The sequence below is a fragment of the Orycteropus afer genome, unplaced genomic scaffold (assembly GCF_000298275.1).
Source record: "Orycteropus afer afer isolate SDZICR_OR568_19922 unplaced genomic scaffold, OryAfe1.0 scaffold00003, whole genome shotgun sequence".
Lineage (NCBI taxonomy): Eukaryota > Metazoa > Chordata > Mammalia > Tubulidentata > Orycteropodidae > Orycteropus > Orycteropus afer.
The window spans coordinates 17,464,070-17,480,377 of record NW_006921590.1 but is presented as its reverse complement, the minus strand read 5'-3'; the positions used below and the strand labels follow the sequence as shown (position 1 = coordinate 17,480,377).

The 16,308-nt window shown below is 39.0% G+C and overlaps 1 protein-coding gene across 1 annotated transcript in view; it reads left to right on the top strand.

Moving 5' to 3' along the window:
* The window catches only part of KCNH8 (potassium voltage-gated channel subfamily H member 8), a 653,292-nt gene extending 640,596 nt beyond the window's left edge, over positions 1-12,696 (top strand). Inside the window, exon 16 of the mRNA XM_007936572.2 lies at positions 11,995-12,696. Coding sequence (XP_007934763.1) covers positions 11,995-12,696 — 702 coding nt within the window. The remainder of the gene's footprint in view (positions 1-11,994) is intronic.
* The last annotated feature ends 3,612 nt before the right edge of the window (positions 12,697-16,308 follow it).

Here is a 16,308-nt window from a genome sequence, read left to right as displayed (position 1 = left end):
CAGACTTCGTCTCACCTATTTTGGTCATGTTGTCAGAAGGGACCATTCCCTGGAGAAGGATGTCATGCTTGGTAAAGTGGAGGGTCAATGAAAGAGGGGGAGGCCTTCAATGAGATGGATTGACACGGTGGCTGCGATGATGGGCTGAAGTATAGCAGGGATCGTGGAGCTGGCGCAGATCAGGCAGTGTTCGTTCTGCTGTGCATGGGGTCGCTATGAGTTGTAGACGACTCGACAGCACCTAACAACAATAAAACAATCCACGCCAATGAAAGCAGCAGTCAAGATTACAGATGATGTATATATAGCACTGGGCAAATCTGCTGCAAAAGACTTTCTTTCAAGCGCTGAAGAGCAAAGACTTCTCCTTGAAGACTAAGGTGCACCTGACACAAGCCTCGGCATTTGCAATTGCCTCATGCATGTGAGAGCCGGACAAGAAATAAGGAAGACTGAAGAAGGGTCGATGCTTTAGAGTTGTGGTGTTGGCAAAGAATGCTGAAAATACTATGAACAGCAAAAGAACTAACAAATCTGTCCTGGAGGAAGTGCAGCCAGCAGGCACCTTGGAGGCAAGAATGGCCAAACTTCATCTCACCTATTTTGGTCATGTTGTCAGAAGGGACCATTCCCTGGAGAAGGATATCATGCTTGGTAAACTGGAGGATCATTGAAAACGGGTAAGGCCCTCAACAAGATGGATTGACACAGTGGCTACAACAAGGGGCTCAGGTATAGCAAGGATCATGGGGCTGGCACAGGACTGGGCATTGTTTCGTTCTGTTGTACATAGGGTCACTATGAGTCAGAGAGGACTTGACACACCCAATAACAACAACAACACAATTTAAGAAAACTCTCCTGAACTTTATAATTGAAACTACATTGAAATTATATATTCTAGTACAATTAGTAATGTTGGGCAATCTGCTTCCATAGTGATACTACCTCGGAAAGCCAAGGAGGGGTCACTATGAGTCAGGTCTGACTAAATGGCACATAACAACAACAACAACAGTACAATTACTACATTTCAAAGTGAAGAAAATAATCCTTTGTGCATATGGGGTAAAAAAGATCTTATGAAATTGTTAAAAGGGGAAATATCTAGACTATCATTAAATTTTTTGTCTACAACATTGTATTTAAGAAGAATGTGGTGTAGTATGTAAAATACTTAAGATATTCCAGGAAATAAAATGTAAACCAAGGATTTTATAACCAGAAAAATTGACCATCATCTGTCAATCTGTTATCAACATGCAAGAACTCTGGGGATATTATTCTCATAAACATTTCCTAATGAATGAATTAGACAACAAATATCAGACCATCAAAATGAGTAGAAAGACAATGTCATAAGGACAAGTGATGAGCATCAAGTATGCACTTATTAAAGGACAAAATGTAGGTGCGTATTAAAGGGGAGAGTGTGTAAGTTGGCAACAGCTTTATGCTCTGACAATGCAAATATAGTAGAATCATAAAAAATGAGAAAAGAATAGAATATGTTAAAAAAAAAACTCACACTTTAACTGTTTTCAATGATCATAATTTGTTATGGTATTATTGGTATTGTTATACTAAGACTGTTATAAGTGTAATGTGGGATAAAGTAAGTGAGTAATTAGGGAATATTCTAATTGTATCATCTTCTGTATCCTGAATAACTAGAATTCACAGTGTGGAACAAAGGAGGTTCAGATATAATGTACAAAAGGTTAAATAAAACCTTGTGTTACTGAAATGGAGTTAGAAATACTAGGATAAACCTGTGTGGTATTATATACATGTGCATAATTCTAAGCTCTTTCAACAGAAAAGGTATAAAAACAATGACCAATAGCAGTTGAGTATCCATGGTACCTAAATTATGGTCTTGAAATAACATTCTCCACAAAAACGAACCAGAGTTTCTTGGAGAAATGACTGGCTCCACTTCTGGGACAGGAAATAAATACATGATGAGCCAGGAGCACCTTATTATACAGACAGCAAGAAAGCTAAAACACTACTAGGGTGAAGTCAGCAGAACTCAGGAGTCAACATTATGGGTTTCCCATTGGTTAAAAGTAGGATAATTTGAGCTTTAATAAATATGGGAAATACAATGAATTGAACTCATAAAATATTTCCAAATTCATGACTCTTATATTATCCAAAAACTAACTGGTCACTTTCAAGTGATTGCAGGGATACAATTCAGTACATTTTTTAAAAGTTTTTTTAAAAAGGGAAAATCTATTTTTATCCTATCTTCCTATGTTAACCAGCGAAACCACGCAGCCAATGAGGGAAGCATTATGGTAACATGATTTCAGCTAGACAGAATTACAGTTAGAATATCATCACTTAGTAACCCTCTGTGAATTAATGGATACTGATTGCTAACATCAAAAACCATAGAGACCTAGAGACTTGCCAAAGGAACAGGAAAAAGTAGTGTACACTAAACCTTAAGCCCTTACTGAAATAACAGTACATGAAGAATTAACCAAAAGGTTATGAATCAGTAAGAATCAGTACTAATGATCTGACTCTGTGGTCCATGGACAAGCAACATTGAACTCAATTGAGAAGTTGGTAAAAATGCAGCATCCCTAGGCCCTCCCTAGGCCCACTGAATCAGAATACACATTTTATTAAAATTCCCAGGTGATTCTTGTGCACATTAAAGTTTAAGAAGCACTGCTGCATGCAACTGGCATTCTGAAAAGGAAAAAACTTTTATTTGGTGTTTGCTGACAGCAGTGAGGTTCCCGTAGCCAGAGAGTAGTTCAGCTACTAATCAAAATGTGTCACAGGACCTAGGAAAACAGATGAGGACAGCAGTCAAAGTGCTGATAAATAATGGATTACCATCATATAGCTAAAGTACTACAGTTGTGGCCAAAGGCCTGATCTTGCAGAAACTCACTGACGCCATTGAAGTAATCACTTTCAAGGACTGTAATTGGTCATTTTGTATTGGTAATGTTAAGACTTGTACTTCTCTTATTATCATTTAAGGGGCATCGGCAGCACCTGCAAAAGTGAAGCCCCTGGTAAAGTTCCTATGTGACCCTGGACTAGCTACTTTACCCCCAACATTCTAGTCCCTCCAGCTGTAAACAAAGATTTACAACTTTAATTAGTAATGGGATTGAGATCTTCATTTGGATGAAATCTATGCAAGTGCCTAGGATGATTATTATTTGAGCTGACAGATAAAAAGACTGTCACTTGTTTTTGAATGCTTTCTGAAGCAAAAGACACAAGGATGAAATTATGCCGATCATCTTTTTTCTTTTGCCTGTTACAGAGTTTGATTGAACTTATCTGATTCCCATGATAAATATGCAACAAAGGATTAAATGAAAGACAACTTAATTACCTGAATCAGAGCTTGTAAAAATGTATATGTACTCATGGCAGGAGGAGAGGATTGGTGTAATTAGTACCCCTGAATTTAGGAAAATTGTGTCTAGCAGGAAAATGTGTACATGCTTGGCAAAAATTGAGTGACAGGTCAAGAACTCTTCAAGCTAAGAAGATTATGTTAACAGATGCATTTCCCATCTGCTCACTGAATACACCAAAATAAAAAAATTAAAAAAAAATGGAAATCATGTTTTTTTTTTCCTCTATCAACTTAAGTTCCAGTTATACTCAAAGTCTATGAATCATTCCATACTAACAGCCAAAACTGGGAAACATAAAAGAGGAAAGGACGGTATTCTCTGTATGAAACCAAAAGTATTGTTAAGGACTTGGTTTCTTTTTTCTTCCTTTTTTTTTTTTTTTTTAATGGTACTTAAACTACTGCTCCCAAAGGCACAATTCAGAGACACAGCAGAACAGCTGATCTGTGTTTGCACCAAAATGCACATGCCCCACCTCTAACAACTGACAATACTGAAAATGGTGTTTTAGGACAATAGAGCACCAGCACCACCATGAATGAATTGTTTAAACCATATGATAACACAGTGCTTTAAAATCTCCCATATGCAAGGGCTGGAAACTGCTATGAGTCAACTATATCATGTGAAACTTCTTTACCTACTGTAGGGGTACACTTAACTTCTATATCTTCCAGTGATATTTAGGGGAGATTGGTGAAAGTGAGTTACTTAATTTCAATTGCAAATAACATAATCTCACACTGGAAAATTAACCATGCAATTTATTACTCATCAATTTATTCATATGTCAATAAACATTTATGAAGTGTCAACTATATGGTAGAATCTGTGCATTGGCTGGAGCTCCAGTAAAGAACAATAACCACCCACAGCACCAACACCTCCAGACCCACACAGGTCCTTATTCAATTCTAATCAACACCAGGCTGCACATCCTTGTGTTTTGGCTTACACAGCCTTTGTAAAGAATCTCAAACCATTTGCCTGCAATTTCTTAAACTTTAGACTATAAATAAAGGGCCTTAATCAACATTTTTCAGTGATTTTAATTATTACTGTAACTACTATTTGCTACTGCAGAGATTCAAGCAAGGCAATGCTAAAAATTAGTGACTCAACTTCTTACGAAGTTAACTACGTAAAAGTGTTAACTGTAATGGTGTATCTCTCCACACTGAGGCAGAGGTGGAGTTATACAGATAATTCTGGATTTTTATTTTCTTTTGGGCTAAGAGTTTCCTGAATTAGTTCTCCCTACCATGCACAAGTTCTCAACTAAGCTTTGGAACTGTGTTACATTATCAAATTCAGCCACCCGGAATTCTGATGTACTATCAGTTATACAGGAGCTCTGGTAGCATATTGGCTAAAGCACTTGACTGCTAACCAGAAGGCTGGAGGTTCAAACCCACCAGCCACTTCTCGGAAGGAAGGTTGGGCAATCCTACTTCCGTAGTGATACTGCCTCGGAAACCCAAGGAGGGGTCGCTATGAGTCGGGGCGAATCGATGGCACTTAACAACAAACACCAACATCAGTTATACAGGGACTAAACTTTTACAGTCATTGAACCATTTAGTCCTCACAACATAGCCCTCTTGAAAATATTATGAAGAGAAAAGTGAGCAGTAACATTAAATCAATGGAACTACTTACAGAATGAGGGGAGAAAGCCAGATATTCTGGATGCATAGGACAACAATGACTATTTCGAAGCCAAAAGAAGTACCAAAGGAACTTGGATTTGGTAGAAATAGAAAAGCTACAGTAGTTAGTGATTTCCTTCTTGGGGCATAGAAAGATCAATATGTGGATCATCATGGACAGGTGGAAAATCTGTTGTCACACAGTGTCTCTATTCATGGCAGGAGGTGCTGCTCAATAAGAGCAAATGCACTGTCTGCAAACCTGCTAAACCCCTAATGATTGATGTGGCTAATGCATGGAGCTGAGAGAACGGAAAAGGGCAGAGTCTTTAGGGGTTCCAATGTTTTGGATGGAAAATTGAACCACTTGGAAGCACAGATGGTATTTTCATCACTTCTTCTTTCTAACAGTTGGGACTTTGGAAGGGAGCAGGAAATCTTGGATATGAACAATTGGCTATGCAGATGGTAACAGTGAACTGATTTGGGATTTTGGAGCAACAGCTTTAAATTCCAGGCTGATAGATTCTTATCCAAAGAAAGATGAAGTGGAGGAAGAGCAGGAAGAGGATGAAGAAAAAGAAAAAAAAAAAAAAACGGATAAAGAAAATGAGACTTAATATAGAAGAGAAGAATGTGTATTGTTATATTTTCATTATCCATTATCTTTTCTTTAAGTAGAAAAAATTGCAAGGTCACATCTAAACTAGCTGCTCAGGGATAGCAAAAGGTTTGCCAAATTCCTGCTGAAGAAAATTCTGATTAACTTAATTGAATTTGTCACTTGAAACTCATGATGTAGACATAAGGTATATTAAAAAAAAAAAAAAAAAAAAACCCAAACTCACTGCTGTTGAGTCGTTTCTGACTCACAGAAACCCTCATTGGGTTTCTAAAGCTGTAAACCTTTACGGAAGTAGATAGCCCAGTCTTCCTTCCATGGAGCAACTGGTGGGTTTGAACTACTGACCTTCTGGTTAGCAGTCAAGTGCCTTATCCACTACGCCACCAGTGCTCCGGAGTTATAGGCTATGGGGTCAGTAAATGGGAGAAATCTCCCAGAGAATTGAAACTACCATGGACATCGACTTTATTCTGGGACAAGTACCAAAGTAGTTAAGATAAGTGAAATCTAACAGAAGTCATCACCAAAGGAGACTCATTTCTACAATTATGGAGGAAATACAGTAAGAGAGAAGGGATTCTTAACTGTGAAAATGTCACCTCCTCTTGGAAAGTAGGGGGTAGTCAAGGATTTGGTTTATGAAATTTACATACAAAACTTTACCCATCATAATACCTACTCTTAATATACTTACTTGGAATGGAAAGAGTCAGCTACAGATTTTCCAAAATAATTTTGTAACAGGCCGCTTCTCCCAGGATATTTATGATAAAATGATAGATAAAATAAGGTCAAGATTGAAGGCAATGTGAGAACCAAGAAGTCCTTCAAAATTGCAGACATTGAATTCATTAACACATTCGATGTTTACTGAGTACACATTGTGTGTTCTAGGCATTGCCTCAGGTCCAGGACAATGAGATAAATGAGGTAAGAAAGACAGTTTCTATTCTCAAAAACTAACAGTCTAGTTGGACGCAAACAGTTCTGTATGATACAAGACCATCGGGACTTAAACTAATATGTGAGTATCGGTAGGAGATCAAAAAAAGCTTTGTAGAGAAAATAGTATTTTAGAAGACATTTGAATAGCGAGAACAAGCTTAGCAGGCAGAAAGGCTCCCAGTGAAAGGGAACTGTCCAAGAACAATGACATGTGAATTTCATTGCATTCATTTTGGATGGTCGAAAAATGAAGGAAATGGGGCTTCTAAACAATGAGGTGGGGCTATGGAAGGCTTTGTAAGACTTGTTCAAAAAGAGATTGAAACACAACATTTCAAGATGTACAAACTTACTTTTAGTCTTTGAATCAAAACTTCAGTTCATTTGATTGGAATGAAAATTTTTTTTTAATTGAATTGTCTCTTTGCCATACGTATTGCAGTATGTACTGGTTTTAAATCACAGCTTGAAAACATTTTCTTCGAGTCCTGCTCACAAAATAGCCACAACAATCTTTTTTTTAAAACAAATGCCTGCACCGCACCATCTTCAAAAGCAGAGACACTGCATTCTGTGCCTTCGTTTGATGAAAACCAAGGTCTTTCCTGTTTTAGAATGGATTTTATTAGCAAGCCCAGCAGAAAGCAGTAAACAAAAGTGCACTAAAACTGATCTTCCAGACACCCACTTCACCATATTTTTTGTGGCAGGATGTTGTCACCTTCAGTGTCACTAGGGTCTCCACCTCCAGGAGATGCCATCTCTCCTTGTGACAGCTGGCTTTGTCTTTGTAAAGAGAGTTCCCTTACCTAATGAGGATTACTTCCTTCATGTAACTTTAATAAGGTGCAGGGGTGTGTCTCCAGAGACATAGTGACAGAAATCTTCCCTAACATAAATTGATCATTACCCTCTTGCGCTAAAGAAAGCTTCTCTATTTCCTTGAGTCCTTTGTTCTTTTTAGTTCAAGCTAGTATAGTAATTTTGTTTTTTGGAAATCTTAATGCTTGTTTACCTTCCTGAAGCCAGTCAATATTGAGGATTCCTGTTCAGAGGTCATGGCCTCAAACTTGCAGCAAATGCACAGTAAAAGCTGGATGTCAAGAATGTGGGTGAAGAGGTATTTCAATCATGAAAAATGTCTGTTTATTTTGAAAACCAGGAAAATATTTCCTCAGAAATATGCTTGTGTTAACATTTTCACTGGTTCCAGAATTTCCCTTTTTTCTTTTTTTTTTTTTTTGGTGGCATAGTGCCTACAGCACTTGACTGCTAACCAGAAGGCTGGCAGTTCAAACCCACCAGCGACTCCTCAGAAGGAAGTTTGGGGCAATCTACTTCCATAGTGAATACCAACTCAGAAACCTAATGAGGGGTCGCTATGAGTCAAATCTGACTTGAAGGCAGTAAATTTGGTTTTTGGTTTACTGATATAATTTGTTATGGAGTCCCTGGATAATGCAAATGGTTAATGTGCTTGGTTACCAAGTGAAAGGTTGGAGGTTCAAGTCGACCCAGAAGTGCATCAGAAGAAAGGCCTGGCAATTTACATCTAAGAAACCACCTATTTAAAAAAAAAACCAAAAAACTATGGAGCACAGTTCTAGTCTGAAACACATGGAATTGCCTTAAATCAGCACCAACTCATTGGCAACTGGTTGTTTTTCATTTCTTTATTTTTAAATAATGTTATGAAGCAATTTTCCTGTGTATCATGAACTCTCCAATTTAGCGATTACAAGTTACTTGTATGATGTGCAGTTAACATTTCAGACAGCTTTTAGCCATGAAGCTACCTTTTGAGATTATCAGTACTCTTCACAAACTCTAACTACTCTAGCAAAACTTTCTCAACTCTCTTTAAGCAATATCTCCTTTTCCATATGGTAATATACTACTGCAGAAAAACCAAAGACTATGACTAAAACTAATACTATATATAGAGAGAGTGACCTTAAAAGATGTCATTTAGCCTCTAGATCTTAGTTTTCCCATTTTACAGATAGGAAAATAAAAATGTATCCCTCCCTAGATTAGAGCTTTTTTGGAGCCAAGAGAACAAATGTAACTGAGAATACTTTTCTTATAAATTCATTCAAACATTTATTGACTAGCATAATTACTGACATGCTTAAACTGCAAATTTATTCTTCATGGATATGTATTAACTCAACCCTCAACAAAAGCTCAACTGAAAGCATTTTTACTAAGAACTGACCTAAAATACCCCTGGTGAGACTGAAAAAAGAATAAATCTTAGAATATCTCATTTATAGTTTTAGACTTCTCTTCTGAATTTTTGGTAAAATAGGTAAGAGTTAATCTATTCAAGATGGAACCCTTAGGTGAAAGTCTGTAGTGCAGAAATCCCATCTTAACTGATCTAAGTGGGATTCATACACTTTTGACAGGAGACTTGCAGGTGATGATGATATTGACAACCTAGAGTGAAAATTTCAAAACTCTAACTCTCAGATACACTACTTCACATCTTCAGTGAGATGCTCAGTTTTTTTCTTTTTCTCTCCAAAATTTTAGATCTGTGTAAAAGCTTGGAGTCCCTTGAAATCCATGCCAGCTGCAAAGCAGAAAGAGTTTAGCCTGGCAATTTCAGGGGTGGTTACCAGTCTGTTGTCTGAATTATGGAGAAACTTCCTTCTGGCCTTTTTTAAATGCCTAATATTTAGGAGTCCTATCTTCTAGTGGGTTTTCCAAGAAAAATTTCAGAACACAAACCCAGAAAGTGGAATGCAGTAAGTTGCTGGATAATTATGAGCATGTATTTAAATGTTGAAGATAGTCTGCTTACAACAGCTGTCTTGATTTTGACATCATTATTAAAGTTGAATTGCTTTTATTTTTCCCCCTTCATGTTATTTAGCCAATGAGTTCAGCTGCTTTTATGGGAGTTTTGTGGTTCATGACAATACAACCAAATCATTGGTAAACTCTTTAATAAAATACAGAATAGTATAACAATAAAAGTAGAAATATTGAATATTTTGTTAGTGTTATGAATCTCACCAAAGACTAGAAAATACGTGTGTCCTGCTTTCTGAAATACAAGTTTTACTCACTTTGGGGAACAGATGCACTCCAGAAAAGCTAGATGTGAGTCAAATTCAATGTTCTGGTGGCCATCTATGATTAAAAAAAGTGATGCACTTGTTAGGAAAATAAATACTCCAGTTGATTTTCTTATTAGCTCTAAGTGCAAAGTGGACAAAATTCCTCCATGGTTCTTAAGTGTTTCGGGGCCATGGCCCCAGAGGTGAATCTACAGAAGATAGCACCTATGGCAAGTGCTGAAATTGTGCTCCTGTCCAAACATCTGACACCCACCTTTTAGATAACTTTTCCATAATATCAGCTCAAAAATACAAACAAGCTTGCTAATCCTTTACTTAACACATTATGACACTACATGCAATTTACAACTGTACCTTCCTTGCTTTCACAGATGAAAATTGGTCTATGATGTGCTCAGAGTCAATTTTTTATTTTCCCCCATTTCTTCTCATTCTATAGTCAGCAAAGCAGTTTTGGACCTTCTGGTCTAGAGGCAATGCCAGAGCCCATGATGTTGGAGTCTTAAGCCCAAACTGCTTCCCTGGGAAGCCCATCACCCAGCCCACCAAGTAGTCACTCTGGCCACAGAAAGGGCAGAATGTTTCGGAATCAGACTTAATGGGGTGCAGCAGAGCACAGAGAGGAGGGGGAATGGCCAGGTGGGCTCTCCAAAGGGGAGAACAGGAAAACTGAGGGGAGCCTCTAAAGGGGTGGGGAGTAGGAAGTGAAACACAGTCAGGTGTTTCCTTGGGGCTGCTTTTCCAAATCTCTTTGGCTCGTTGGCGATAATCACACTAAAAATTAATGCCCACACACAGACCCAGCCTAGATAGCAAGAAATAATTTTCTCTGCTCGCCTGACTACCAGCTCCCACCCTTTCACTCCTGGATAACTTTGGAGATAAGGCTGCCCACGCTCAGGTAAGTGCTTCAAGGAGAGGAAAAGATCACACAATCTGCCTTGACCCCTGGGGGCTCTCAAATATTAGTATTAGTTTTAACTTGCTGAATGATCTCTCATAGCTGGTGATGGAAACTGCCATGGTTAATATAAACTACTCAGTGTTACCCACCCTTCAAGTGGTGCCCAGGGCACGTGCCATAGCTTAGATACACCTCTGCAAGTCCCCTTTGAGAATCTCATGAAAGCTAAATGTCTCGTTAGATAATTGAACACAGCACAATTGGTTTATAATTCTGTGGGATTCTGGGTTCCCTGATTGGCTCCAGGACTCTCAAGTGTCCCACAGTGCTTATTTGCACTTATGGACTTGGCAGGTCTTTTTCTTTCCAACTTTTTACAGCTTTCCATTTTTCTGTGAACTCTCTCCCTGGCAAACATGGTGTAAGATCTCACCATCTTCACCATCAATGAAGGCCAGTGTGTCCCTGGAATGATAGCATGTATAGATCTCAACCAGAGAATGACCAACGTAAGAGCCACCATATGCTAGTTGTCTATTTTGAGTGGGTACTGTACTGAGTACTTTACATGTGGTACTCACCACTCCACATTGTTTGGAGGTGTCTGGGAAGATTTCTGTGTAACACCATTCATCCCATCGATTTCAGGGAAGCAAAAGATATCATCATTGAAGAAAGACAAGGATTGAGAGCCCCACATCTCTGATTTTGTTCAAGAACCCCAGAATCACTGATTAGAACCCCAGACTACTTATGTCCCCCTAGTATCCCTTGAAGGAGCTCTGGTGGCATAGTAGATAAAGCATTTGGCTACTAACCAGCAGTTCAAACCCACCAGCCGCTCCACGGAAGGCAGATAGGGCAATATATTTCCATAAAGATTTACCACCTCTGAAACCTAATGGGGGTTGCTATGAATTGGAATTGACTCGATGGTAGTGAGTTTGTTTTTTTGGTTTAGTATGCCTTACTCATCTCTGGTGGAAATGGTTAAGTGCTGCTACTAACTAAAAGGTCGGCTGTTTGAATTCACCCATAGACACCCCAGAAGAAAATCCTGGCAGTCTACTGCTGAGAGGTCACGGCCTTTGAAAACCCTGTGAAGTGCACTTCTACTCTAACACACAAGGTCACCATGAGTCAGAACTGACTAGATGACAACTTCTTTTTTTTTTCCTTTTAGTACCCTTCCAAAAAAAGATGGCTTTAGATTAGGATGTGTGTCCATCTATCACTTGGGTTTGGTTGGAATTATTGGAGCAGGCTTTCAGACAGACCTAACTCACAGACTAATTTCACTTCCCTGACTCACTGCTCTGAAATCTCCTGGCTACAATCATTCCCTTTAACTGTTGCCTTTTACTTTGCTTCATCCACACAGGTAACAATGTTGACTCAGGAGGTCTCTCAGTTAGGTAAAGACATGAGGAATGTGATACAACTTCTGGAAAATGTGCTGTCGCCCCAGCAGCCATCACAGTTTTGCTCTCTGCACCCAGTCTCCGTGTGTCCCTCCAGGGAGAGCTTACAGACCAGGATGACCTGGAGTACGCACCAACCTTGCCTGCATTTGCAAGCAGGTGGAGCTGCTCGTACCCAAGCACAACTTTGTCATGGTAACATCACCTCAGACATTTGGAGTGTGGATCCCTCCTCTGTGGGAAGCAGCCCTCAGAGAACTGTAGCTCATGAGAAAAATCCTACAGACAGTGAACTTTATCATTCTCCAAACCTGGATTATTCACCTTCCCACTACCAGGTTGTCCAAGAAGGTCATTTGCAACTTTTAAGGTGCATCTCTCCACATTCTGACACCACACTGACGCCTCTGCAGTCCATCTCGGCGACACTCTCATCTTCTGTGTGCTCCTCCTCAGAAACATCTTTGCATCTGGTTCTCCCAAGCAGATCAGAGGAGGGCAGCTTCAGCCAAGCAGCAGTTAGTTCCTTCAGTCTGGAAAACCTGCCAGGATCTTGGGACCGAGAAAGAATGGCCTCAATCACTACCAAACCCTTGGAAAATTTTCCACTAGAAGTTGTCACAAGCACAGCAGACGCAAAAGATAAAGCCATAAACGTATGATATTAGTGCATGTGACACAGCTGCCAATTTCAAACCCACCACTGCATGACAGCTTTCGTTTGCCTTTTTTGCCTCTGGCACGTATGAGGACTGGGCACCAATGGTAATTCTGGAGAAGAGAGTGTGAGGAGCCAGGGAAAGGCAAAACCACCTCCATACTGTAGCAAACAATTTCTAGATCCTAGGAAGCATAATAGAAACATTTTTTTCTATACAGGTATTAACTTACTGGTCTGTTTGACAGACTTTGGTAAACTTCCAAAGACCCTGAGGGTCTAAGCAGCTAGAAGTCCCAGACAAAGAATTTGTGGATTAGTTATGTCCTAGGTGGCTTTTGTGAAGTGCAGCAAAGGTTTTTCCCGAGTGCCTGTCTGTCATCCCTGAACAATAGCCATAGCACTGTTGGCCTCGGGAGTGCACATCTCCTGCTGATCTGTTTTTCTTTTTGTGAAGGCAAAGGGACAATTATCACTGCATGTCATCTCCTAGACAATCAGTCCAATAGAGCTGGTGGCCAGTGGTTAGCTATTGCACGTCATTTGCCATGTAAATGAAAAGTCTTTATTTATCAGAAAAAAAAAAAAAGGCTATTTTTATATCCTTGGTATGAAATATGTATTTAAACTATTTAAAATATTTATAAAGAAATGAATGTTCTCTTTTCATTTTGGTAAAAAAAAAAAAAAGCTTGCTGTTTTAACAAGAAATGCACTACTGTTATGTATAGTAGATAAAAAAAATATTATTAAGGGGATGTAGTTTCAAAAGGTATCTCCCTTTTATCTGCATGCAGTTTGCAAAAATGTATCCTCACCCTTCTGAATTACAAAGAGAAAGTGAGGTCATATTTTATTACTGAAATAAAAACATGGACTGAGTGTCACCTACATGAGTTTTGGAATGATAGTAGGAGGACTCCATCAAGTCCCTGCTGACTCTGTCAATGACCTGATGAAGGAAGGCTGTCCCCACTGTTCCAGCATATATGTTTCTCTTCCAGGCATCATATTGTGTTGTCAAGGAACCCAAAATTGACCTGTGAAATTTGAAGTCACAATTACTTTGAGCCATTTTTGGCTAAAATGAGGTAGAGAAATCTTAGGTGTATCCTTTACTATGCTATTCTTTTAGAAGAATTCTGAAATGGAGCAAAGAATTCTAAGCTATGACTCATGAGAATGATGCCAGCTTGCACTTGGTCAGCACTTTATATACATAGCTACGTACATACATATATTAGACATCTCTGGGAGGTACTAATGGTTAAATGCTCAACTGCTAACTGAAAGGTCAGTTTTGAGCCCTCTCAGAGGCACTTTGGAATAAAAGTCTCGAAAACTACTTCTAAAAAAGCAGCTGTTGAGAACCTTATGGAACACAGCTCTACTGTGACACACGTAAGGTTACCATGAATCAGAACTGGTATGACTTGATGGTGACATACATACATAGGAAAGCTCTCAACAGCCCTATATAAGTTATTCAGGGCAGAGGTTTTCATTCCCATTTTGCAAAAGGAACAACCAAAGTGCCAGACTTTATACAGCTAACCTATAATGCTCCCTACGTCTCATAGCAACATGCAAACTCAGATGATGGGCTTAATAATTATTTAAACACTTTTACGTGCTTTTTAATGAGTTTTGGTGGCACAATGGTAATCAAGAGGCTGATAGTTGGAACCCACCCAGTGGCTCTGTAGGAGAAAGATCTGGTGATCTACTTCTGTAAAGTTTACAGCCAGGAAAACCCTCTGGGGCAGTTCCACTCCGTCACATAGGGTCTCCATGAGTGGAAATCAACTCAACGGCACCCAACAACAACAAATTAAGTTTCATTTTATGTTTAAGAAAATTCCAGACCTAATCATCCCAGACATTCCTAGAAGGCACATTGAATTCACACTCTCGAATCTTCCTGTTCTTATTTCCCACCACAAAGAGTAAATGATCTGAGAATTTTGGCATTAAAAACCACTATACAAATGATGACTTCTGCTACCATGTGACTATTGCACCCTAAAATTTACTGAAGCAACTGAGGGAAGAGAAATCTTCCATAAGAAAAAAGTGGTACATATTCATGTGGCAGGTCACCCAAGACTCAATGTCTTCTATTCCCCACCTCCAAAATCCAGTCTCTTCCTAAATTCATGGGAAAAGTGAAGCAGAAGCAACATTCTAGATTTCATCTACATGCTAATATTCCCTCTTTTGCTCATCCTGACCTATGTAATCATTTTAAGTACTATCCAAAAAGAACTTTTTAGTGTTGGCCCATGAATGCCCTCCTGGCAAATGAGCACTACTATTACTGATGCAAACAGTAGTAATTTAAATTCGGTTACATTTGAGTACTGTGTGTCAACAGAGATCTAGAAATTAACACACATTATGTTTCCTCATAGGATCAAATTCTAAAAGTTAGCTGTTATTATCTCCATTTTGTAAATGAATAATTGCAACACAGATTTGGCTGCCCAGCCAGCCACACTGTTTGTCAGTCACAGACTGAGCATTCTCATGGCCATAACCTTTCCTCCATATCCACATCCATTCTTGTTGTCTTTTGAAACGTTGTAGCAATTAATTCTTTTCAAAATGTGTGTGTGAGATAAAATAATTGTTTTCCAAAGTAAGCATGCAAATGGGGGGACTTTAAGCTCTGAGGATCTGGGAAGTCCCAGTGAAAAACCCAGAAACGTGCCCATCTGTTTCCTCCCAATACCATCTCTGTACCTATTGCTCACAGCCAACATTAGTAGGCATAAGAGCTGTCTCCTTGCCCTAGTGGATCTAGTGCTATAGGGGAATAAGGGAGCACCCAGACATTGATTTCTGACTGGAGCATCACCTCCCTCCTCTAAAGCAGCCCCACCTTATTCCTGATTAATTAACCCTTTCCCTTTTCATCATTACTCTGACAAGCAGAATTCTGCCACTTCTAGGACAACTCAAATGATAAGTTTTTATTGTTTTGTTTATGTGTGTTGTGAGGTTAATCTAGAAAATGAAAATCCCAAGTTTTCCTGGGTTTCCTAAATTGTTTGATTTGCTAAATTTTGCTACTATGCGAATAGCAGAGGTTCTTGAGTTCTCATTAGGGGAACAGTTTGGGATCCTTCCATTTTCCTCACTCCATGCCACCCCGCCCCTGCCCCCCCTCCCCACACACACACATTGTGAGAGCAAGGCAGGGATCCAGAGGGAATAAAGCATTTATTTTCTTGGTCAATCATATTTTCTTAAAAATAGTATCAGGGACTAACTTTTTTATATGGTTCTAATTAAACCAGAAAGACAAATTATGTAGATTTTATTTTAATTCAAGTTAGGAAAGTTCTAGCAATTAAAGTTACTTACAAGTGGAGATTATTGCCTGGGAAGTAGTAATATCACTAACAGAGGGCATGTTCCTTCAGAGGGTGCCTGACCATTCTCCAGGAATATTGATTTCCTGAGGCATTCCACATTGGGTGCAAGGCTGGAAAAATGCCTACCTTGGAATCACACCATGTGCTTGTTTAAAGTGCAGAAAACCTGACTTGAACCCAGTCCCTTTACATGGGGCTTGGGCTTCTATCATTTAATAAATTCCTTACATGATTTATAT